This window comes from Pocillopora verrucosa, chromosome 7, assembly GCF_036669915.1.
Source record: "Pocillopora verrucosa isolate sample1 chromosome 7, ASM3666991v2, whole genome shotgun sequence".
In the NCBI taxonomy this organism is placed as follows: domain Eukaryota; kingdom Metazoa; phylum Cnidaria; class Anthozoa; order Scleractinia; family Pocilloporidae; genus Pocillopora; species Pocillopora verrucosa.
This window is the reverse complement of record NC_089318.1, coordinates 14,755,897-14,782,893: the sequence shown is the minus strand read 5'-3', so window position 1 is coordinate 14,782,893 and position 26,997 is coordinate 14,755,897. Positions and strand designations below refer to the sequence as shown.

The following is a 26,997-nucleotide window of genomic DNA, read 5'->3' as shown; positions in this document are numbered from 1 at the left end:
CCTCATAAACATTGAACTGGTAATATGAAATATTACAACACTGTATGGCTCTATATACAACGGGAGAAATTTCTCCACACAACTCTACGCTGACTCATAATATTGATGATAATCATGATAATCATGATAGTAATAGTTACAACATCAAAAACCACGATGATGATAATGATCATAATCTTTTTTTTATTTTTTTTCTGAGAGGTCACCGTAACGAATCGCGCAATCTGATAGGTTCTTAGCACGGTCCGTATTTTCCTATCTCTGCCCACGGGCAACGGTAACGCTTTCGTGAGTTGCCGAGTAAATCCCAACCTTCGCTGCCATTTTTCTTAAAAAAAATATCTCGTTTTTCCGGCCGGGCAGTATTTTGGTCACTATCAAGGGATAAATAACTTATTAATCCTCTCTTTTTTCTCTCTCCAATCACTTTGGTTTACAGAAAAATATTGGTTTCGAAATGAATTTGTATAAGCAAAAGTTTCGTAAAACTGGTTAACAAGCGGCCTAAAAACCCGTCTGTAATCAAATTTAATCCTTCACAAAAAGTACCTGGAAATCTAAAACTTGAGGAATTTTGTTACAATTGAATCAGTTAATTGGTAGAATTTTCATTCATTTAGTATCTAAATTCTCCCAAACAATTTGTTTGCAGTTAAAAGGCGAGCGAAGTATTATGCTACTACAAAGACGCTTTCGGTGAGTCTTTCCAAGTCTGTTCAATTCAAACATTTAGGAATCCAATAAGAAAAAGCCGCATTAAATCCTCTCGTGTCTAATTGAAGTTGCTCAATCGTATTTAGCTTTTGTGGAGAAAAGACCAGATTTACACACGCCATTGCAGTATACAAACGAGCAAACTCTCACAACTTCAAAATCAAAAATTTGAATTTACTTACAATTACTTTCCTTGCCATTTACTAACTGAACAGAGATAAATCTTCGTGCATTCTTAAACGTCGATGACAGCGAATGATACTGCTGACTGCTCTTAAAGAAAACATTGTCGCGACAGTCCTTGCCAAACTAGTTTGCTCGATGTCTTGAGTACCGCCCGAGGCCGTAGGCGTCGGACCTCCCGGCTGGCGAATAACATATTTCTTCGAATTTAGCACTGTCTCAAAAATTGCTGTTTGTGCTTTTTATTTTTCGCCAAAATCGTTTTCAAAACAATGTTATCAAAGAAATAAAAAACGCGCCGAGTGCATTATTGAGTTCTATAAGAACGCGGGAATTTTTAAGAACACGAGAGAAGTGCTGAGAAGCACTCGCCTTCGGCTCGTGATTTTCGCACCCCTCGAGTGTTCTTAAAAATCCCCAAGTGCTTATAGAACTCAAAAATGCTCGAGGAACAAGTTTTTTTATTTCTTTTAATAAAAAGTAACGTGAATTGCGCGCGCTCGGACCGATGACGTAAGCTTCGTGCATTATATCTCAACAGTGCACTATTGTGACTTAAGACGCGTGCTTTATGGAAATATAATGAACTCGTTCTGACCAATCACGGCGCGTGCATTTCTCTGAACATTTTATAATAGCTACAAAAAAATCGAAGAAAAACATTGACAAATGTTGAACTTCCCATTTTAATGTATTTTTCCACTCGATATTTATGACAGAGTCATTGATAGACATTTACTGAGTGCCCGGACGTATAACGTACACCCCTCTGTTTCGAAAAGGATGGAATTAACTCGACGACAAAGACAAGCAGAGGATATTTTTTAGATATCCATTAATAAAAATGAGACGCATCTCAAGTTTTACCGTCAATTTTCTTGCTGAATCATGCAGTACATTTGTCCTGTTTAGTTACAACTGTCTTTCTAACTAAGCGTTGATAACAAATAGAGAAGCTTTGACTGTGCTCTGTTCTGCTAACGTTATAATAACGTCAATTACAGCGCCTAGCATGTCTAAACCTTTGTTTAGTTGTTCTGTTGCTACTTGCCGGCTCCCCTGTTTCGAAATTTCACTTTCAATTAACGAAAGAAAGCTAAAGAACAGTCCTGGAAAAAGGGCGGACATAGTCCAATTTGGCAGATGGTGTGACAGCTTTAGCTCAGCTCTATGCTCTATACTCTCATAGAGCACGCTTTTTCAACTAATGACAGCGCGCGTTATATCCGAACTTTATTATAATTTATAATAGTTCAGAATCTTCATTTCGGTTTTATATGCATACATCGATGTTAATACATATTTCCTCTCATCTTTTTCCCTCGAAAACATCAGTTAAAAATGTTATTTTCCTTCATATTTAAATATTAATGTTTGACAAAGGTCCATATACGTTTATGGCTTTGAATTTATAGGAATAACTAATGTTTGTTTAACCAAGCAGGGTCTTTCGAAGGAGTTGGAGTAACATTAAAAGCTAAAAATTTTAATATACTCTGTACCCTTTCCCCGAGCTCTTGATGGAGATCATATATTTATACGGGCATTCAATCATATTTTTTGTTTGTTTCACTTCGAGGTACGTCTCTTCCGTCTTTCTATGACTAGAAATACAGAGACGACTGAAACAAAGAAGAAGTATCTTGTGCCAAAAGCTGTTAAGCATTCAATCAATGGAAAGGTTCAAACTGACTCTGTCAGGACCGAGAAAACTTTTAACTCGTCACTCGATATATTGCTAGTAATCGATATTCATTATGTAAAATGTGTTGTTTTAGAAGGATTGTCAGCCCTAGACGAAAAGTCGTAACTGCACTCGTGTAATACTACGATAACTTTATGAATGTTCGATATGAACATCGGCTGTTAACAAGTAACTTGCCCTCCGAGCCACTCTACAGATTGTGATTTTTTTTCACCAGTATTCATTTAAAAAGTCGGCGACTTTTCTTTTCGGTAAAGACCTGCGGTGTTTATATAATCGATTGAAATAATATATGGCTGCTGGTAGATCTCGCGTTCAACTCGATATCTCAAGAGTGAGGGCTGCGAACAAGCTAGATATCGAGTTGAACTTGGGAAGAGAAATTCCATATCTATGCGCACCTAATATTATTCTCTTCGAACATATATTTTTCTTGTGAATGCATATTTTGAGTATTTCTTTGCATAAATTATAGTGTTGTATCAGTGTTTATGATACTCTGTAAGGACAGTTAGCGTGTATCGTGGTATACATTCCTTCTTTTAAATTTTTTCCTTAGTGTTGTTGATGAAGTTGGTGATGTTGACTTTGTTTATCACTGTCTGTACAGTTTTCGCTCGTCACTGCACCAAGATGTACCCCATGGCTTTAATGAACCTGGGCCCATTATCAAGACCGCTTTTGTCTGCAACGATTCCACGTCCTGTACCAAACCCGATTCTGGTATCGACATCATTACAGTTATATGTATTGTTGGTGACAAAACCGATCCTTGCTTTAGCAGCCCTAGACTCTCAATAAGGGTTCAGTGAGTAAAGATTGAACCCCTCTCTGTTACAGTAAATCTGGCAGGAGGCCTTTGGACCAATCAGGGACCTCCGTGTGTCACGACCCAAAGAAGTCGAGCGGTATTGTCCATCAGCGATCAGTGAGTATAGAGAGTCGGCCATATTGATGACAATGAACCTGAGCTGTTGGTCGATCTTCATACCGAGACAGATCTTAGAGAAGGATACGTTCCAGTAGGTCGGTAACTTGGTCTCCATTGAGTCAAACCCTGTCTCTCCTCCAGGAAGATTGTATTCAATCTTGTTGCCCCAATAATGGGAATCGTATTGAAAAGTTCGTTGATCGGGAATAAAAGAAAATTATTGTTTAAGAGACAAAAAAGATGGAAAATCAGTCGCACAAAACGGACAACTCTTGTTGCTCTAATAATTGCTCCAATCATTGCTCCATTAATTGCTCCAATAATTGAAATCGTGATGAAATTTTCGCTAAGCAGGAACAGACGAAATATTCGTTTCACAGACAGAAAAGATGAGAAAATTGTAAAACACAACGACCCATCAGTAAACTATGAATTTAATGTAAACAACTATTTGAAATCAAATCTGAAAGCTGAGAAAGTGGCAAGAGTTCTTAATTTCTTGGAAGGAATCATTAATGCTATTTTAATACATGATCAAGCAGTAATCCTCACTAAGGTCACGTCACAAGTGCCTCTTCATAATATAAATCAGTCATCCTCAGATTTACATCCAAACTGATTTATGAATAGTTCTAATACGACTTTTTAGCATTTCAAAATAGTTAAAATAGCCATGTTTAAGGGTAACTGACGGCCAAAAGGTCACTTTTTCAGAATACTGTCTAAATGCCTCAGGTAACATATTAAAACAGACACACGGTACTTCGAACGCCTCTTTGTGCCCTTTTTCATTCGGAAAATTGTCTTAAATGCAGCTTCGTGAGTCCTCCACAATAAAGGCCTCGAATGTGATCGTGTGACCTGATACGTCACACGTGTGGACACCAAGCAAAGTATACATGGCGGATAGTACTTCGAGTGAGAGCAGCCCGATTTCGGGATCTAATCATTCGGATTTTGGGGCCTCAATGGGAATTGAAAATAATAAAAGGGCTTATGAACCTGTTAGTTAAATCAGGCCCTCGCTATTTGAGCCGCTAAAACGAACCGAAAATAGAGCGCAAGAATCAGAGGTGGACCAAGAGCCCGTGCGCTGCGGCCACCTCAATCAAGAAAGCGACGAATGGGGAATGTATTACGCTTGTAAGTAAAGTATCTGAAAATCAGTCTCTTATTAAGTATAGGAGACATAAAGTAAAGAAAACAAAATGTGCAGATTCTTGAATTCCATGGGAGCGAAGTACTTTTACGCTACACGCGCGCACCTTCCGATGCCTGTGAAAATATAAACATACACGCTGGTGGAGGTGCATTAGACGGACTCGGCTTTTACTGTGAAACACAATGCAACAAAATATAGCATTCGCACATGTAGAATTGCACATCCTCTTAATATTAACTTATTTTAAAATTAGTTTTCCCCTTTGCGGTCTTTTTACCTCATTTATAGCCTAAAATTTAAGTAATCTCTCACGTTTTTGACAGTTACAGAGCTGATAACGGGTAATTTTTGGTGAAAACAATCAAACAACTTGGGTTCTCTATTTCTTCTATTTAACATCGTGATGCAAATTGCTACTGTGCTGATTTTTTTTACTACAAGGTGTCAGTGTGGAAACTGCCAATCAATGTGGAGGGAGGAAGAAAGACATCTGCTCTCAAGAGGAAGATGTTGTGAAAAATAAAATTTGGAGGCTGTTACAGTGGAACAGCTGCAGGCAGAACTAGATGCATAGTGCAGCAGCCAGGAATTGGAGACGCTTGAATAGAAGGAACTGCGGAATTCTTTAATACTGGCTTAGAGCTAAAATCCACTTATTTTTTCACCGAGTCCTTGGTAGTTGTCAGCTGAGAAATCGTCGCGACAAATGTGACCCGAACCTGATATCCAACTATTAGGTTCTCTTTTTTTCTTTCGCTGCACACTTTCACCATCTGGAAACAGGCGAGGGCTAACCCCGTCTGCACTTGTTTTGTTACAGAATATCACTAGACAGCGCTTCCCCGCTTTTCGTTTCTTCGCTTGAAATCCTTTTGCTTTCCGTTCATATTATAAATGTTAAAGCCGCTAAAAGTGGAACAGTTTGGACAACTTGAGGGTGAAAATATATATTTTGTAAGGTTCAGGGTTAGGGTTAGCGTGCAACCTACACTCGTCAGCTTTCACAATGGTTTTCCTGATGGACTTGCGCGCGCTGGGCTGTACGGGCCATGTGATATCTTAATTTAGCTCGCAATGTTTTACCGCATTACCTTCGCATGTCCATCCGTTTCCAAAATATCCAGTTTTACATTCACGCTTGTAAGATCCGTTCACGTTGCTGCACACAGCATTAGCACTACAGTTTTGCTTTTCTGTAACACATTCGTCAGTATCTGAAAATACGCCATATTGACTTTGATAATAAAAGACTACACAATAATGATGATGACGCGCTGCATCTTTTTGCTTCTTTGTTGCTACAGAGTATTTGCCAAACGGCAACAAAGCGTTCTAATTTGCTTTTTGTCTCACTTTAAATTCATTTCCTAAATTTCTTTATTTGTCTGTCGATTAGGACGCCAAATCACCCAATCTCCAAGATAAGTGGCCTCAAACTCTCAGAACCTGGTCAAAGTTTGCGAATGCAAAAGGAAAAATTGTGCACGTTTCTGCTTGAATCCATTCATTTGTGAAAGTAGATCAACAATAAGTCACATGAAACTATAAATCCATAAAACACAACAGCTAGGACAAGTGTATCGGTCAAGATCTTTTGCAAGTTCCATTTTTGTATTTTTTTTAATGTCGTTGATGTTTACAACGGAAACTTAGACTATGCAAATTGTTTTTTCGGCTTTTATTCGTAGCAGAGAGGTTTGATCCAAACTCATGATTCTTCTCCTATTAAGTCAGAAAGGCGCTCATTTGGAGAAGATAAAGTCAAATCTGCCTTTGCAAGTCCGTTCAGGTCTTTCATCCACATGTTTAGGATGCAAAAGGATGCATTGATTGGAAAAAGAAAGCATACAAGAAATGTATCCACATTGGGGATGGCCCACGAGGAATTAAAAGACAACAATGCAAAATGTATTGAAAAAAAAAGAAACAGACAAAAAGTTACCCATGAAATATTAACAAAAACCTACCTTCGTTGGTCATATCACAGTAAATCATTACTGCCCTTTTATTTCCAGTTAGAACTAGCCAGTAACTGCTGCTGATGTCGTCTTTACATTCATCTGCCTTTATTTTATGACATGACGACGCTTGTAGTTCAGGGATAGAACCCAAGGGAGCTGCTTTAACATAACTTTTCTTTTTTATTCATTCCATTTATTCATTTTGCGACTTTTAATTGGGAAGACAGATCAAGAATGAGCAAAGATGGATACGATTTACACGGATGGCAAAAGTATAGATATATAAAAAATATATATTATTATTACTAACCTTTGCCGTGCGATCGTCGGACATAAAACCATTTAGGGGCTGAAATGAAATTATCTGGTCTTGCCTCCTTGGTGCGGTTATTTAGTTCACATATTTTGAATTCTCTATTGTAGTTGTAGCTTTTGCACGAGATCTCTTGTCCACATTTGGCATCACAGAGATGAGGAGCTTCCACTGACCACCGTATGAAGACAGAGCGCTGTCTTCATACGGCGAAAAGGCGAAAAGGAGGAATCTTAAATGGAGGAATGTCCATAGCATACTTCTTTTAAAGTGCTTCGTCTGTATATTTTGACAAATAAGAAAAATTCAAACAGGCCGATAGACACATACATATCTTTGTTGAAGCTCCCTGAATGGGTTTCTCAGCGTCAATACAAATGGTTAAAATAAATAAAACTGAAACTAAAGATTATAAAACTATACTTACAGCTAAGTATGTTTATCAAAAGAATAAAAGTATCTAATCTATCTAACTAATGAAGTTAACCTAATAGCAGCTTAGTAAATTGACGCTTAAATTTCTTGGGACATTCCAAACTCTTAAGATTGTTGCTTAATGAGTTCCAAAGTTTCGCTCCTCTATAAGCTAAAGGCCTCTGATCAGTTGAAAGGCGCTCCCCAAAATAAGCTGGCTTCCACTTCAAAGTTCAAGAAAATCTGAAAGATTTTTTTTTGTTTTATTTTTCTTCTTTTGAAGGAAAAAAAATGTTTAAGAAATAAACATACTTTAGGGAGACGTAGTGAAACTTACACTTGATCTCGGGATAAAGCTGCGTGCAAATACCTCCTGGGAAAAGTTTCATTTTAAGCATTCCTAAACCGCAGCAAGATGGTGTTCAAAATGAAACGAAAATACAAACCAAGACTACACAATAATGATGATGACACGCTGCATCTTTTTGCTTCTTTGTTGCTACAGAGTATTTGCCAAACGGCAACAAAGCGTTCTAATTTGCTTTTTGTCTCACTTTAAATTCATTTCCTAAATTTCTTTTATTTGTCTGTCGATTAGGACGCCAAATCACCCAATCTCCAAGATAAGTGGCCTCAGTTGCCGTAACATGTTTTATCTCAAGAACAAAGCAATATATTAAGCTGTCCAAGAGATGCACTATCGGGTGTGGTTAATTATTCAATTTGGTCTAAAAACCCCTCTGGCTGTGATATCTGGCTGAAAGAATCATCGTCGACCCTGGCAAATCTCAATGAGAACAGTACTTCCCTCGCAGTTTTCACTGCAAACAGATCTGAGATACAGCTAAGACAGGGCTCAAAGCCGGGTGGATTCAATCATTAGACGTGCTCCTTTGGAGACTCCTTTTAAAAAAAAACTACTTGCTGTCACTGGTTCTTAATTGATATTTTCTGGAAAAGCAATCATTTTATTGTATTTTTTTCCGGAGAATCATTCTGACCACAACGACGCAGACCAATAGCGTCTTCTGATTACCAAAAAGTCTCTGATAAAGCAGCTAGAAGATGTCAAAAACCTTTCTGTAATCCATCATTAGATAATAAACTATGTTTGCAGAAGTGGAAGAGAATGTAATTGATACTCGTGGTAAAAGCACTCATATTCCATATTAATTAATTTTTCTTGTAATTGTTGTAAACGTAACTAATGGAGAGGGACATATTTTGTGCGAATCATGGGCAAAATGTTTTCCTTGGGTAGCCTTTTCAGGTAGCTGTTTGACTACTTTTAAAGTTGAAGTATTTTTTGAGTGACAGTCATACTAAAAAAACTGAAATTCCTAGTGCATTAAAGAGAAGTTGTAACCTAAACACCTGAATACCTCCTTTTGTGCTTAACTTGTGCATGATTAGAAAGACATACAATTATTATGTATCTTGATTAAGAAACTAATTTTATCATTTTTCTGAATGAAATTTACTGGTACATATTTATACTTAAATATGGAGACAGAGGGAGGCGGAGTGAAGTGGAGATGTGGAGAGAACGGGAGAAAGAAAAGGTTAACCGAAAATCTACAGCCTTCGAAATTAAGGGCGTGAGTCGGGATTAGAAAGCACCCCAAGTAGGCGTAGAGCGTAGAGATCGGATAATATCTCACTTGATGTTATTACGTACGATTTAAGTTTATGTTGAAATCATCTGCTATTTTGTTTTCGAGAAGCTTGAAATGCATCACAACAACACGTTTCGATTTAAGGTGTAATAAATCCTTCCGATCCTATCAAGCTTGTGATCAAACAATCAGGCGATGAGAAGACCACAATTTTAGAAACTCTTAAAGGTGGCCAATTTACATTATCAACCTAATCGATAAAACCAATTATCTTGTTATACCACCTCCTCCCCTTTCACCTTTCTAGATTCGAGTTCGAGTCTGAGTTGGACTTCGAGTAAGACTTCGAGCTAGATCTCAAGTTGAACTTCGAGTTGAATTTCTTAAGAAAGAACAAAGTAACAAAAGTTACCGCTTAGAGACAAGTTAATAATTACTTCTCCTTGATGATGGATTCACGCAACCTCAGACCTTGAAAATTCAAAGATCAGACTCCCGAAGAACTCAGACCCTTCTTTCCATTTTTGTACGAGTTATTGTGCTCGCCAATCTGAATCGCGTTTAAATTGTGTTTCCTAAATGTTCCTAAATCTTTTTGGCTCTAGATTGATCACTTAATTTCAGTCTATATACTAAAGACTTCATTTTGCAACTAACTATTTTCACCTAACCAGAATCATACCTACTTACCAAACAATATTATCTTGCCTCGGAATATAAAGAAGTGGACATAAAAATACTTCAAAATCGTTAAATTCTTCTTATTTTTTTTTTTTTTTTGCCAACATGAATAATTCATTCTATTCGCTATTTGTTAAGAATTCAATTAATGAACAGGTTCAACCTGCACCTTATAGGGCCTAGAAGAAGATTTTATTCAGTTAACTCGTAACTCTAGTAACTGCTAGCTATCGGTATGTACGTCTGCTAATCTTATCATTATACAATTATTTCCAGTGAGTGCATCTTCTGAGTATTACTTTACACATATGAAAGTGTTATATGAGTGTGTTTGATGCTCTGTACAGATCACTTATATGTGTTTATGTATGCCTTCATATTTTGGTCAGTGCCGTTATTTTTCTTAGTGAAGGTAGTGATGATGATGTTGTTACTGTATTGTAATTAATGTACCAAGATGTACCCCATGGCTTTAATGAACTTGCGCCCATTATCAAGACCACTTTTGTCTGCAACGATTCCACATGTGTTGTTGTCATCATGTGGCCCTCCTGTACCAAACCCGATTCTGGTATCAACATCATCGCAGTTATTTGCATTGTTGGTGAGAAAACCAATCCTTGCTTTGGCAGCCCCAAACTCCCAATAATCTGTCAACGGGTAAAGATTGAACCCCTCTCTGTTACAGTAAATCTGCGTGGAGGCCTTTGGACCAATCAGGGACCTCCATGTGTCACGACCCAAAGAAGTAGGGCGGTATTGTCCGTCTGCGATCAGTGAGTACAGCGAGTCGGCCTTTTTATTGATTACAATGAACCTGAGCTGTTGGTCGATTTTCATACCAAGGCAGATCTTGGAGAATGATGTGCTCCAGTAGGTCGGTAACTTGGTCTCCATTTGGTCAAACCCAGTTTCTCCTCCAAGAGGATTGTATTCTTTCCTGTTGCTCCAATAATGGGAATCGTAATGAAAAGTTCGCTGACCGGGAATAGGCAAAATTTTCATTTAATAGACAGAAATAAGATAAAATCGTTCACAAGCAGATATGAAATCGGTGGAAACAACTGTCTTAGATGAAATCTGAAGGCTGAGAGGGTAACAGGAGTTTGAACTCCTTGGAAAGTAATTATTAATCAAAATTAGCGATAATAAAGGGGCTATTTTAACTATTCATTTAACAATAAGCCTCAAGGTCACGTCAAAAGGGTCTCTTCACAATATAAACAAGTCATCCATCCAAAATGATTTATAAGTAGTTATATTACGACTTTTTAGCCGTTCAAAATAGTTGAAGAAGCCATGTTGACTGAACTACCTCAAAGGAAACTTAAATGGCTAGCAACCTCCAATATTACCTTTGGCTTGAAGCTGAGATTAGTTTCGATCAAAAGTCAAATTATGATCTTCAAAAATACATCCTAAAAGTTTTGAAGACGTACAAACAATAACGCAAATCTTTTGATAGTCTCCTTTTGTTACACAAGCTAAAAACAGACATCAAAAGAGTAAAGGATTAAATACCTTACTGCCATCAGTCTTCATAACAAGCGTCCATGTTCCATTTCCACATTCTACATTCCCCACTTGACAGAAAACGGAAGTTGGTTTTGAGCCGATGTGGAGCGTAACAACGCCACTCCCGCTTAGACTATCAAAGATAAAACAGTCGTTAAATTTCGATGGATCAAAACATTATTGACAGTTTGTTATAATAATTTTAAGATAGGTTTTTAGTTGTAAAATAAAATAAAAGAAACAACTACAACACAATTACAGATGAGAAAAATGATCTTTAATTTTTTTTCAACTCTCGTTCCAAGATTAAGTTAATTATTTACTTCTTGCTATTGCACTTACATTTTTCTATCATAAGCTTCTTTGCAGCTTGAGATCGTGGCTACAAAAAAAAATTCCCAAGAGCTGTCAAACAATGTTAAGGATTTCGTGAACACGGGGGAAAGTTATCATGCTCATATGTTGTTTTATTTTAACTCTGAGTAAATTTGAAACAGGTAGTATTAATTAACAATAAAAATGTAATAGAACTGAAAAGAATTTCCTAGTTCAGTCTGGACAAAAAAAAATTTCCTAGGAGAAAAAATCATGTGTAGTTATCTACAAATTCAGCTTTACAACTTTGTTATTCCTCTTGACGTCACCTCAATAACCTGCCTTTTTTAATTATTGGAGGAATTCTGTTGACATATTGAACAATTGTATTACTGACAGAGTTATCCAAGTCAAGTAATACCTGCACCTTTAGTTCTGTTAATATCATAATTCACCTTTTTTATTCAGAAATTTCCCCCAAGTCTCGGATAAACCTATGAGTGACTTTACATTGAGTTAGTCAGAAACACCATCTAGCACTCTTAAATTTATATAAATAAATTGATATAACCAAACTCACCTTTGCAAGTTCTTCCATCTCCAAAATAACCAGATTTACATGAACAGTTGAACGATCCCTTGGTATTGTTGCACACAGCATCAGCACTGCAGTTGTGTGTTCCTGAAGCACACTCGTCGATATCTAAATGTGCATATAATTAATTTATCGTGTTACGTTGTTCATAACGTTATTTTAATCTCATAAACAATATACCGATACAAAAAGAACGTAGCAGTCCATAGAGCTCTTTATTAAACATGTGAAATATTATTGCAGTACCTTTGCAAGTCCGTCCGTCTCCAGAATAACCAGGTTTACATCCACAGTTGTAAGATCCCTCCACGTTGCCGCATACGCCATCAACACTGCAGTTGTGCTCTCGTGTGGCACATTCGTCAATATCTGAAAGTAAATTAATGTGATGTTTCATAGTTGAAACTGTTATCAATCCGAACATTGTGTTTTTCGATGAAGATCGGCTTACACTTAAGATCTTGAAGAGGAGAAAATGCGTATTCTGAAAATAATTCACGTTTACCTTCGTCGCAAGTCAAACCTTTGTATCCAGCCGAACACATACACCGGTAACCTTTGTCAGTAAAACCGCTTTGACATTTGGCGTTGTTCTTACAAGGATTTGTGATGCAAGCACTCTGCCATGAATAAAGCGATGAAAATGATAAAAAAAAAATTTCTATAGATGATATAATGTCATCGTATATAAAACAACAATAATGAAAATGATAACGATGTGATAATGACAGTAATATGAATATTATGATAATGATGATGATGATGATGATGATGACAATGCTGATGATGATAATGATAATATCCTCGGAGTTATGTAATTTCTGACCCGCGTGGAGTTGTTAAGAAAGACATCCATATGTTTCATAATACAGATAACAACGCGGTAGACCAATTTAGCTTGTTTGTTCATTTCGGGTCTCAAGGCAATTCGCAGCATTATCTTCTGTGAATTTTGCGTACATATGCACCTAAATAAGAGGAATATTTGAAAGAAACAGCTCTCTGATGGTACTCTCCCCTGATCAAAAAAAATTATAAGCTAGAACGGTCTAGATATCACCAGCAACCTGATATTGTCAACTCATAAAGGTTATTCTTGTCCAAACTAAGCACTAAGGTATGAGCAGAGACTTGGAATTGCAGCAAAAGCCAATTGAAGCAACAAGGTAAAAGGAAGAAGAAAAGATATAGTTGCAAGTCGTTACTTTTGTCCACTTGACCATCAGTTAATTAAGAGTTGAACTGGCACTTACCTCTGCACCTCCAAAAATGTAACTTTGATCCTCAACCAGGTCGTCTTTGTTTCCCTCGTGAGTAGCGTTATTCAGTTCACATGTATACCTCCCATCAGCCGCACGTGGTTGTTTTCCAAGATTATAACTGACACAGTATGGCTCCATGTAGCAAAGTATCCCACAAAAGTCTTTCTCCTTGACGTCACTAACTCGAATCACGTGGTTTCTTAAGCGTTGACCATCAAATGCTTTAGCGGGCTTGAATACTAAAGAGCGGCATTGTCCTGAGTTAGAGTGATTTTGGAAAAATAAAGTGACGTGAGCATCCTCATTCCACCACTGTAAAACATATCATGACAACCTTATGGTCTAGACAAAAAGGAGAAATCGATCTTATTCCGTTGAGTCATAAGAAATAGGCCAGTAAGTTTGACGTTTTGATCTACGAGCTGCTTTTTATATTTTACATTTTGAAAGATTCACGCTGAGTTATGGTTAGTGGAATTCTTCTTCTTTTGTTTTTTTTTTTCTTGTTTTTGTCTTTTTCTATTTGGCTTTCTTTTTTTTTTTTGACGGACGGCAGTATGAGATCTAACCCCGAGTTTTCTTTTGAGCCTCGGAGTTTCGAGGGCACTTGATAGCTCGACCATGGCTCGGAAAGTGTTATAGGTAGGTCGTTGGTGATGATTTTAAGGAGGAAACCACACTATGCTTAGCTCTAACTCTTACCCCAAATCACCAGAGTTAACCTGTGTTTGTACTTGGGGAGATTTTATACTCATGTTATAATCAATCGCCCATGATAGTTTGAAAACTTGCTGTCAACAATCTCTCCTCTTGCCGTCCTCGCCAGAACGTACCAATTGTAGAACTGAGATTGTTGAATTCATTTTAAGGTTTTAGTTAAAGTGGAAAGTTCGCGAGAAAGAGTGAATGCAACTGATTAATTTTTCTCCACATAACATTATGACGACGAGCTAATTCAAAAGAACTTAATATCTTCTTCTTTAGGTAAAAGAGAAGCGAAAGGAAGATAACTGATTTGGTTGTTCCTTTAGGGCTGTCCTTAAAAAAGTTCAAGAGAACCAGCTTATTTTAGAACTTTGAATATACCTCAATAATTTCTTATTTAGGAAGCTTTTTTTAGTATATTTCCTAAATTTTGGATTGAGATGCACAAGCTTAGAACCTACATCCAGTTCGCCGCGAGACCAAAACTGATACACGAACTTGCTACTTGCATCGCATCCTTCATTGCATCACCTTCCAAATCATGACACGTAACAAGATGAAATAGTCGGGGTGGGTCAAATTAAAGCTACTAACCTTCTGAGGAGAGGACTCTATTCAGTGCGGAACAAAAAAATAGTGAAATGCAACGGATGCGAAAAGAATACATGACACGATGTCACTGCACGCAGAACATTGAATCTTTCAATGCTGAAAGCCACTTCACGATAAATGCAACACACTGGAACTTAGGTCATTGTGAATTAACTGAGTTTGTTTGAGTTTGTTGTTTTGTTTGTTTTGGCCCTAGATGGAGGAACGGCCAGGTGTCTTTCTCCTGTGTCATAAATTCTTAATGATAAAAAAAGAAAAATAAATTGAAAACTTACTCTTGAAATTAAAATTGCTGGGTTGATGTCGAAAAGCGTACGGAGTGGTTTAATTTGAATACATCTTTGCTGAAGATTTCTTTTAATCTGAACGATTTTTGACAGACTTGGCTCTCGCCTAGTTATTGTTTACACAATGAATAAAAACGTTGATTACCCTCACTGTTATAACTATTCCATTCATGCCGACTTGCTGCGAGGTAATGAAGTATTCAAAGAGGTTATTCATAACGTGGGAAGACTAATTTCTATGAAAATCAACATTTCTAACTGCTCCACGTTTGTCTGAAGTATGCTACTGATATAGGAAGAAGAGGATTCTGGCTTTTGTCATTTTCCAGTCTTATTTCTTTATGGAGATTAAGTTGTCACGTTAGAAGCAAGTCTCAAAAGCTGCCAAGTGACGTCAAGGGAAAGCCTATGACACATTTATCCTTAAAACAGGTGATAATGAAGCTAATCATGATACCAATTATGATAACAATGAAAAATACGAGGAAAATAATACTAAACTTTTTTTCCCTCTGAAATATGTTATTTGTGTCTTTTTTCTTCTTTGAAAATGATTTGACAAAACAAAATTTTTTGCTTTACAGTAAATGGTGCGACCTTGGGTTATGACATGGACTGTTGTCGGTAGTGACTACTCCCACAGTCATTGCTAAAGTCAAAAGTCCTTCTCAGGAATACGCTCATCTGGACGATCAAACTACACCATCACATTGTAAAGAAAAGTAGAAACAAAGCCACTGATGATAAAAAGAAACAATAACAATGAAAATGAAGATTAAGAAAACAAAATTTTAACCTACCTTTTTCACTAAATTTTCCCTCCAGATCTTCTTCACAGAAAAATTTAAAAGCGTATACGGAGTACATCGACTGACCACAAACTCCTCCGCTTTCAAATGTCTTGTAATAATAAGACGACTAATAAAACAAGCAGAGGAAATTTTTGTGAGATAATTTAAGGCGAAACAATACCTGACCATACAAACAATTCCTTACCCTAATGAAATAATGATGTGAACTTTTGTTTTGTTTGTACTCCATGGGCTTGCTGTACTTATCAGACGATAATAACTCACACCACAGTTTTCCTTCGGCGGCCAAGTTAAAAGAAATGCATGAAGGGTGGTAGAGGCATTTGAAGATACACTCAAAGTCGTCGTAAACCATGATCAATTCAATGTGAGGAACATTCAGGTACTGAAACTCGTCTACCGAGACCAATCTCCGTCGGGAATTCTGACATAAAGCTGCATCCATATCCTTGTGTTCCAAATCTTCTGCTGCTGTCGATGTAGATAGATCATGCGTCATGGCATTTATGATGAATACTATTCTTTAGACTTAATGTTTCTGATATTTATAAATTGAGATTTAAAGATACAATGAGATAATGATATCATTCAGATGGGATACATTTTTCCTTTCTATTAAAAAATATATATATACACCCACAATGAACCATCTTCACCCCAACGTGCTATGTGTTTATGTAAACTTGAAGAAAACTCGCGACATTTACAACCAATTTTATATGGGTAAAACTTAATGGTTCAAATTAGCTGATGATAAAGTGTCGATAGGAGTTCACATATTCTATATTAAGTTGGTAAACAGAGTAGAGAGGTAAACATATTGCTTTACAAGGACATAGCTGTAACAGATAATGCACACGGAAAAGAAATTCAGCGATTTACTGGAGAAGAAAATCTCACACTTTGAATCTCTTTTTACAATCTCCAAGTAAATCTGTAAACTACAACAAAAAGTTTGAACGTGTCCTTTAGTAGCATGTCGTAATGATGTGGGATATTGATCAAATGAAGCCTTTAAGTCCTACTGTGGTTCTTTCTTTATTCACTCCGAGCTTTCGCCGTTCTACGGCATCATCAGGGAGGACGATAAAATATTTGCGCTATGGTTTTAAACATTGGAGGTGCCACTGTAAATTAGCATAGTGTAAAACTAGCCAGTAGGACGCATGAAAACTAATGGCGTGATAAAATGTTCTAAAATATGTGTTTAAAACAGTTAATTAAAATAGCTCATTAAAATAAATCATTAAAACAGAAGGTCGTTAAGTTCAGTGCATTCCTCACCGGAGTTCAGTCCCGGCTTGTGCTTTCTGATGTAATACGCTTCGTACAATCGCAGATTGACGGGGTCATCGAACGCATACAAGATGGGGACTCCAACGACAATAAGACACTACCGTACCCATGCAGCCTGGACGTAGTATCCCTGTACACATCCATACCCATCCAAGAAGCCATCGATAACACCGTCGACAGGATTGAACACAGCATGTTACATCTATCCAGGCTTGACGTCGCAGAACTGCTCAACTTCACCTTTGAAGACCGCATTTTCCGCCAGACCGAAGGCCTACCAATGGGCTCCAGCATTTCAGGCATCTTAGCCATCCTGTTTATGGATAAACTTGAACAAATCGTCCTCTCATCCTACCGCCTCATCGGCCCATACAAACGCTACGTAGACGACATATATCTTCAAACAGCCAATGAAGAGAAGGCAAATGAATTCCACGACACCATGAACAGCCTACACCCCGAGACTAAAATTTGAGATCGAGAAACCCACTACATCACCAGAAGGCCTATCTCTATCACTACTTGACTTCAAAGTCACTATCACGACGAACGGCGAAAGCTCCTTTCAATTTTACAAGAAACCTGCGAAAAAGCCGCTTTTCGTACACCACCAGTCTGCCCTACCAAAGCGCTCAGAGACCAACTTCATCCGTAACGAACGGAGGCGTATACAGCAGAGATGTTCAACCCAAATAACATCCAACAAACACGACCGCGACTCCGACAACATTCTCCGCCTCAACAGATATCCAGAACGCACCATACATGAAACAAAACACCTGCAGAATCACCAAAGAGACCCCCAAACACAAACGAAAGAGTGGCATTATCTCAAAATCCCGTTCATCTCAGACCGGCTAAACCGAAAAATTACGGGAATCGTCAAGAGAGAAAACATCCCAGTGCGAATCGCCCACAAGTCCTACACTCTGAGACAAGCCCTTTCACACAACACAACAGAAAGGAAATGCAACAGACCAAACTGCCCCATCGCAGACACCAATTTATGCCTACAGAGAAACACCGTTTATCAGCTCACGTGCAAAGCTTGTGGCGAATATTACATCGGAAGCACGACACGATTCCTACATGATCGAACAAAAGAACACTTGACCAACGACAACTCGTCGGTAAAAAAACAACTCACAACACACCATCGCAACAACAGCCATAACATTGAAGTCAAAGTAATCACGCGTGAAAATGACCCCGTCAATCTGCGATTGTACGAAGCGTATTACATCAGAAAGCACAAGCCGGGACTGAACTCCCGTGAGGAATGCACTGAACTTAACGACCTTCTATTTTAATGATTCATTTTAATGAGCTATTTTAATTAACTGTTTTTAACACATATTTTAGAACATTTTATCACGCCATTAGTTTTCATGCGTCCTACTGGCTAGTTTTACACTATGCTAATTTACAGTGGCACCTCCAACGTTTAAAACCATAGCCCAATTATTTTATCGTCCTCCCTGATGATGCCGTAGAACGGCGAAAGCTCGGAGTGAATAAAGAAAGAACCACAGTAGCACTTAAAGGCTTCATTTGATCAATATCCCACATACAACAAAAAGCATCGAAATTCTGGTATGCTTTCATTTTCTGAAACAATTATGTTCTGTTTCGCTGCAGCTGTTCTCCTATCTGAAGTTCCGTTAATTAAAATATCGCTTATTACAGAATCTTCATTTCGATTTTATTATCTAAACAATGGCCATCAAAATGGATGAAGGTTTCTTTAATCTCGTAGGTTTCTCTTCACTGTAAAAGGTCAAACACGTCTGTCGTACATGTTAAATTTTCTTACTTTTTAATTAAGTCAAGACTTTTGAAGTCAGTTTAATTTGACATTTGACCAAAACCAATGTGTGAGGCTTGAAATCCGCGGAGATGTCTTTGATCTAAAATCAACTTTGACTTAAAAATGTATGTGTTCTCTTATTATCACTCTTTATGGAACCGTTACACTATCTGATAACCTTCTATTCCGCAAAATAAGACACCATTCTCTCCATCTATGCGTATGTTACCTTTAGAAACTAGGATACATACTGAAATTACTAACCGTTAGACCTGAAAGCCCTGAGTATCATCAGGAAAAAAAAGCAGATCCAACGGAAAGACATGTCATAAAGTCAGGGAGACAACTCTTTGCAGTCGCACAGTACGGTGGAAAATTGAACGTGTCTGTGTCTGTTACACCATTTTACCGTATCCTCCCACCCTTTAAACCACTATTGGCGACAGTTCTGTGTTGTAATTTCTATGAAAAAATAACATTGTCTAAGATATTTCGCAAATATTTGATAAAATTAATTTTTCGGAAAAGATCCAATTGGAAGGACAGCTAATCCAGTGAACCACAATCTAACATACTTTCCTATTTCGATGGCTCCTTTCGATGAACTAGTTTATGATCAAAAATTAACGACCAAACTGACAGTTTCCATATTGCCCCTTCAAACTTTTTCGACGAACTAATTAATTTTTTGAAAGACCACAAATTGCACTCGCCTTACGGGCTCGTGCAATTTTGTTAGTCTTTAAAAAAATGTACTCGTGCTTATTTATTCCATATTGCACTCGAAATCATGTGATTACCTATGCTAATAGCATTTATTTTCATTACATTGCACTGATACTAAATTATAGAATACAACAATTTATATAACAACAAATTTAACATGTAGTATTTGATTGCAGTACCTGTACAGGTTTAGTCCTCCCAAAAAAACAGCATCAGCAATGCAGCTGTGCTCTTCTGAACCACTTTTATCTTTTGTGATATCTGAGTACGCATATCATTGTTCATCTTTTATAGTCTCAATAGCATCTGTTCTCATAGACATTGCGCCGATGATGCGCAATCCAAAAATCTTCTGGCACTGAATTTAGCCTGCGATATTACATTGTGTTACATTTGCAGTTCCATTCATCTCCTGAAAATCCAGGTTTACATTTACAGTCATAGGATCCTTTGGTATTGTTGCACACAGCATCAACACTGCAGCCCTGCTCTTCTGTAGCACATTCGTTAATATCTGAAGTTGCACCATATTTGGTTTAATTACCATTAAACGGTCAAAAAATTGTCATCGTTTGGATAAGCAAAGTGAAAAGTTTTGCACATAATCTCCCGTTCCAGTTATTTTACGTTCAACTGAAAGCAGATTAACTGAATAAATTATTTGAATTTCTAAAACCAAAGAAGAAAACAATAAAACGAAAAACGTTCTTCTAAGTTAAACTTTAATATTGAAAGTCAGGAAACCAGGCCATGCATTCCCGCAAGAAGGATTACAATCCACCCCTTTAATTCTAAGAAACATATTCACTGTTCGAAGTAACGAAAAAGCGAAATCTGCCTTTGCAATCCCTTCCATCTCCGGAATATCAAGGTTTACATGTGCAGTTGTACGATACTTTGGTATTTTTGCACACAGTATCGGCACTGCAGTTTTGCTTTTCTGTAGTACATTCGTCAGTATCTGAAATCAGATCATATTGATTTTAATCACCATTGAAGCTGTCTTTAAGTCTACATTAGGTTCAGTTGTGTTTTAACACAATTGAACCTAATTAAAATGCCTCAAAGGGAATTACTCGTTTAGAGAATGACATTACCTCCATCACAAGTCTGACCCTTGAATCCAGCTGAATACAAACAGCGATAACCTTTGTCGGTAAAACCGCTTTGACAAGTCGCGTTGTTCTTGCAAGGGTTTGCTATACAGTTACTCTGACATAAAAAGACAAACAAATAAACAAAAAAATAGCAACAAAAAAAAAGCAAAATTAAGAAACAAAAATACAACAAAAACAACAAACAAAAAACAGAAAACAAAAAAAATAAGCCATAAAAATATAACAAAATGTCGTTAGGCATGACATCTAGAGAATCATATCATGAAATAGTTTTTTTCCATAGTCTAAACCAGCAGGATTGGTAAGTATAAACATGCATGCTACAACTTAAATTTTTTTATTCTCAAATCGCGGATGCTTATTATTACGATAGCCACTGCGAAGTTGAATACAACAACGTCGCATAATAGAAAAAGCAATTGACGCAAATCCTTGTTTGTGTCTCGTTGAAGACCTTTTCTCGATTTAGTTAACCATTTAGCCCCTGGGAGTGACTGGCAGCTACTCTAATTTCTCTTTAAAGTTTCACCCTTGAATAACATATTAAGATCACGAGAAGAAAAAAATATAATCTATGCTAAACAAATTCTCCTTGTCCGCACGTTAGGAAATGTACAGAGAATCATATGGATAATAATAAATCATGATCATTAATCATATGCATAAAAATGTTAGGGTGTAAAGCAGTTAAGAAGTTTGAAAGTGACACTTGCCTCTGATCCTTGGTAAAAGGAATCGTACTCCCCAACAAGGTCGTCTATGTTTCCTTCGTGATTAACATCATTCAACTCACATCTATGTGTTTCATTGTCCCCACTCGGTTGTTTTAGGAGATTATAACTGACACAGTTTGGCTCCATGAAACACCGTATCTTACACAATACTTTATCCTTGACATCATCAATTTGAATCACGTGATTTATCCTGCGTTGACCTTCAAATGCTTTAGTGGGCTTGAATTCCAAATAACGGCAGTCTTCTAGGTCAAAATGATATTTCGTTATTTATTCGTGAGAGAAGATAAAATTGATACCCGCCGAGTAACAAAAAGAAAGACAAAGATACGAATTAATAATGATTCCACTTGAAGTATTGTAAAGCACAGAAAACTGGTATTGTTCTGGCGCTTTCTACATATCAAGATTAAACTAATGGATCAGATTAAAAGATTAAAAAACCCCTTTAAGATCGTACCCTACCAACACTCAACAAACAATGTCTTGAGAAGCCAGGCCATGACACGTCTCATATCGTGGTCAAATGTTCGACGTGCTGTCAGGAGGCAGCAATGTTGGAAGGATTGTGCGTGCGAAAAGAAACATGAAAATAGCAAATTCTAGTCAATTTAAGATATTTTTTCATCGTTTTTTTATTCTTATTCATTGATTTATTTATTTTTGTCGAAGGAGTGACGGAGGAAATATGAAATTCTCTGCAAACAGCTTCAGACTATTACATCATACACCCTAAAAGCTCTAAGAGAGGAAGAATATTTGTTTTCTGATGGCAGCAAGCGTGAGGTCAAAATGGCTGGATATTGGCAGAGTTCCTTTCTTTGCGTTTTACGGAGCTTGGCTTCCTGTCAGTTTATAAAAACGCAAGAAAACAACGAGGCAGCCATCATGACCGAACAAGCTTAATCAATAAAGGACTTATCATATTGCCAACAGATTTCGCTTTAATAAGAATCAAGAATGATAGTTTTCTTTTAGTATTTCTAGAGCCGGGAAAAAATGCCATTTGTGTTTGCAACACAGTAAACCCACGGGTGTCATCTATGTTTTCTTTAGTTTGACCACGCACTTATTTCCTTGCCCGGGATCAAAGCGGACTAGAATCAGAACACAGCATTCGCTTCGTATTGCCCACGAGCGCTGCCAGCTACATGATAAACACCCCTGTCGGTCATGTTTTAGTCTTGTGATAGCCAAACTAATATTAACTTCAGCCTGTTCTTGAAGGCATTTTTTTCCCTTGCCCCCATGCTGAAATTACGTAATTGGAACTTAAATAAATTTATGCAAAAGAGAAATAAAGACAGAAAAATTGCTTAATATTGATTTTTTTTGGTGGAAGTTACGAGGTAGTTTTCGTACACCATCCACCAGAAAGTCGAAAAACTTGCCTGTGAAAAGTTTCAACCATTCGACTACAAAAAGTTTTAATTTTTTTTACAAAGTTCATTTTGTATATATATGTCCAAAGCTCCCCGCTAAACTGAAACTGACCGCGTATTGGTATCGCGATTTAGTTCAATAACCTACTCAAATAACAACACTTAAAAAAAAAAACCCAGATAAAAAAAGGAAAGCAGTAAATATTTTTAGAATTTGGTGGCTTTTTGGTAAGATAAAAGCTACCAACCTTCTGAGAAGACGGCATCGAGCATCACAGAACTGAGGAGCGGCAAAATAACACAAGTCAAAAGGAAATTCATGTCAAAAAGCCATTCACAGATTTTATCTGGAGCTGTAGAAACTAAGAGCTATGCACTGTAAAGGTAGCCCTCTATTAACTAGGATCTATTATATTTACTACTTAGTGTTTCTCAGCCAACTTAAGTTCCAGATGTCTTACTCTAAAGGCATTCATTCTCAACAACGGCTTAATAAACAAAAATGATAATAAATTTGTTGCAAAAGCATTCAGAACTATTCATTTTGAATATCACAACTCTGTTGTGGAAATTGATAACCTCCATGCATTTTTACAATTGAACTTTAACTCGAAGTTAATTGAAAACGATATGATATTGTTAACATTATAATCGAAAAAGTTATAAATACTGGTGATGCTATTTTTCGTCTAAGCATATGAGAAAAACCTAAGATCCGATGAAATCCATATCTGTTACATTTTCTGAAAATTTAAATGTTCTACTACAAATTATTTGTTATTAGTTTTGCTATCACAAGACTAAAAACCAAAAAAAAGTGAAAAGAAAGAAGCTTTTTCTCTGTTCCCTGCAATTCATAGGCCCCGTGAAATTATTTTCCGCATAATGCAAAACTATCAACAAACGCTAAATCCCGTCGAAAAAAATGACACAAAAAAATGTTTCATTGGAAAAATCTTTGCTTAATATTGATTTTCTTTGGTGGCAGTTACGTGAAAATAAAAAAAAACTCCCTTAGATTTTCATTAAAAAAATTAAACGGAATACTCCTTCTTTTGTTTTCTTTTGTCCGTGGCTTTCAAATCTATCTTCAGTTTAAAGGAGACCACGAAATTAATATTTAATTATAAGAAGGTAAAATGCAAAATGAAACAAATGCGATGGCTGAAAACCCAGCAAGGAAAAAGTGCGGTTGAGGTTGGGGAGATGTAAACGAAAGGCATGTTACGAACTTGCTATCTTTAAGCCAAATCTTTCAAAGCTCCCTTATATTAACCAAGTTATCTCAATAGCTTCTTTAACAAAAGCTTAAAAGAGATCTTGTTGCCATCAATCTTGATAGCAGAGGTCCATATTCCATTCCCACATCCTACATCCCCGTGACAGATAACGGGAGTTGGTGTTCAGTCGATATGGAGCGTAACGAAGACGCTCAGTTTATCGAAGATAAACGATTTAAAAAATAGGAAATCAGTCGCTAAATCAATAAAATAACAGGATTAAATTAAACTAGGATCATCTTTCCCCTCCTTAAAATCTTTAACACTCGATGCGAGATGAGCTTTGTCGTTTATTTCAAAATATAGCACTTACATTTGTTTGTCAGCTTCCTTAAAGTTAAAAAACCGCAACTGCAGAAAAAAGAAAAAATTGATATAAAGCGAGTGCCTAAGCATATTACAATCAAAGCAACGACACATCCCTTGAGTTATAAAATATTTACTTATTCTTTAGTATTGACATCATCAACTGGAACATTTGTTGCATTAATTTGATAACAGGCCTTGTTCAGTTCTCAATGCAACTATTTAGTTTTGAAGAGCTCAAATGTCTTGGAAGAACAGAATGCCAAATGGTCAGAGTCAATTCAAATATCTTCGAAATCTTCCGAACTTGAGCGGAGTAAATATTTTTTATCATTCCGGTTTTTTGAGATTTCTCCTTATTTAAAGGGTAACATGAGCAATGAATATGACTTTTGAACATGCAGATCTATTGAGACAAAATTTGATTTTAGAGCGTAGACGTGCAAACAAACTTTTGTAGTTTTACATTACAAAAAGTTTTTTTTTTGAACGCCATCTTTGATAACACCTTAGAGCCTCTGGGTTTGAAGCCTACTAAATCATGGGTTTAACCCACTCTCCACTCCTCCTTCCCCCACCCCTTACACCATTGTAGGAATTTAAATATTGAGGAAAAAAATTAGCCGTGCGCGGCACTTAACTGGGACATCTCCGAGGAATCCACTGTGAAGCAGTGCAAATAGTCAATGATACTCCATAACTCAGAACTTTCTCGTAGGTCTAGCATATTGTATTTGTGAACCCTCTCCGATTTCGTCAGAAATACCTTTACCTAAATGCTGTTGCACGATCCTTTGGTATTGTTGCACGCAGAATCAGCACTGCAGTTATGTGTTCCAATGAAACACTCATCGATATCTACATATGTAGATTATTCATTATATCGTGGAAGGATTTCGGTAGCATTTGACCTCATAAACATTGAACTGGTAATATGAAATATTACATCACTGTATGGCTCTATATTCAACGGGAGAAATTTCTCCACACAACTCTACGCTGACTCATAATATTGATGATAATCATGATAATCATGATACTAATAGTTACAACATCGAGAATCACAATGATGATAATGATGATAATCTTTTTTTTTTTTTTTTCTGAGAGGGCACGGTAACGAATCGTGCAACCTGATTGGTTCTTAGCACGGTCCGTATTTTCCTTTCTCTGCCCACGGGCAACGGTAACGCTTTCGTGAGTCGCTGAGTAGATTCCTACCTTCGTTGCCATTTTTCATAAAAAAAATATCTCGTTTTGCCGGCTGAGCATTATTTTTACGAAGAGACGTCGGTCTCTACCTCAAGTAGATAAATAACTTATTAATCCTCTCTTTTTTCTCTCTCCAATCACTTTGGTTTACAGAAAAATATTGGTCTCGAAATGAATTTGTATAAGCAAAAGTTTCGTAAGATTGGTTAACAAGCGGCCTTAAAAACCTGTCTGTAATTAAATTTAATCCGTCACAAAAAGTACCTGGAAATCTAAAACTTGAGGAATTTGGTTACAATTGAATCAGTTAATTAATAGAACTTTCATTCTTTTAATATCTAAACTCTCCCAAACAATTTGTTTGCAGTTAAAACGCGAGCAAAGTATTCTACTACTACAAAGACGCTTTCGGTGCGTTTTTCCAAGTCTGTTCAATTTTAACATTTAGGAATTGAATGAGAAAAAGCCACATTAAATCCTCTTGTGTCTAATTGAAGTGTCTAATTCGAATTTAGCTTTTGTGGAGAAAAGACCAGATTTACACACACCATTGCAGTATACAAACGAGCAAACTCTCACAACTTCAAAATGAAAATTTGAATTCACTTACAATTACTTTCCTTGCCATTTACTAACTGAACAGAGATAAATCTTCGAACATTCTTAAACGTCGATGACAGCGAATGATACTTTCCGTAAGATCATTGACTGCTCTTGAAGAAAACATTGTCGCGACAGTCCTTGCCAAACTAGTTCCGTTGTTTTTTTTTTTAAGTGTACTTGCGTTTTTCTTTCTTTATCATTACGGAAATGAAAATGTTTCGGTGACGCTTCTCTCTTTAATTTGCATTACCTCTATTTTAAGTACCATTTGCTCGCTCAAAATTGTTTCGTTTATGGTAAATCTTGCTGTTATTACAGCCCTAACTCATTCCGGTTCTTTTGGAGATATTTTCGTTAAGTATTAAGGAAAAAAAAAAAAAATGTTATTCAGCCTAGATTGGTCCGTATTGGGAAAAATTTTGCCCGATATCTTGAGTACCGCCCGAGGCCGTAGGCGGCGGACCTCCCGGCTGACGAATAAAATATTTCCTTGATTTTAGCACTGTCTCAAAAATTGCTGTTTGTGCCTTTTATTTTTTCGCCAAAATCGTTTTCGAAACAATGTTCTCAAAGAAATAAAAAAACGCACCGAGTGCATTGTTGAGTTCTATAAGCACGCGAGAATTTTTAAGAACACGAGAAAAGTGCCGAGAAGCACTCGCCTTTTCGCACCCCTTGAGTGTTTTTAAAAATTCTCAAGTGCTTATATAACTCAACAATGCTCGAGGAACAAGTTTTTTTATTTCTTTT

The 26,997-nt window shown here is 36.9% G+C and overlaps 2 protein-coding genes and 1 pseudogene across 2 annotated transcripts; 1 reads left to right on the top strand and 2 right to left on the bottom strand.

The window, feature by feature from the left end:
* Positions 1-3,222: 3,222 nt before the first annotated feature.
* LOC136282544 (uncharacterized skeletal organic matrix protein 5-like) lies at positions 3,223-3,741 on the bottom strand (annotated as a pseudogene).
* Positions 3,742-9,979: 6,238 nt separating this feature from the next.
* On the bottom strand, positions 9,980-16,282 carry LOC131792381 (uncharacterized). The gene is made up of 10 exons (XM_066170199.1): positions 15,968-16,282; positions 15,772-15,889; positions 14,667-14,683; positions 13,359-13,679; positions 12,611-12,725; positions 12,352-12,474; positions 12,082-12,213; positions 11,538-11,577; positions 11,202-11,328; positions 9,980-10,658 (listed from the first exon to the last, which is right to left on the bottom strand). The coding sequence occupies exons 1-10, from the start codon at positions 16,280-16,282 to the stop codon at positions 10,125-10,127; spliced, it is 1,842 nt and encodes a 613-aa protein (XP_066026296.1). The 3' UTR covers positions 9,980-10,124.
* Positions 16,283-16,885: 603 nt separating this feature from the next.
* On the top strand, positions 16,886-17,554 carry LOC136282543 (telomerase reverse transcriptase-like). The gene is made up of 2 exons (XM_066170198.1): positions 16,886-16,912; positions 17,123-17,554. Exons 1-2 carry the CDS (start codon positions 16,886-16,888, stop codon positions 17,552-17,554), a joined length of 459 nt encoding a protein of 152 aa, XP_066026295.1.
* Positions 17,555-26,997: the final 9,443 nt, after the last annotated feature.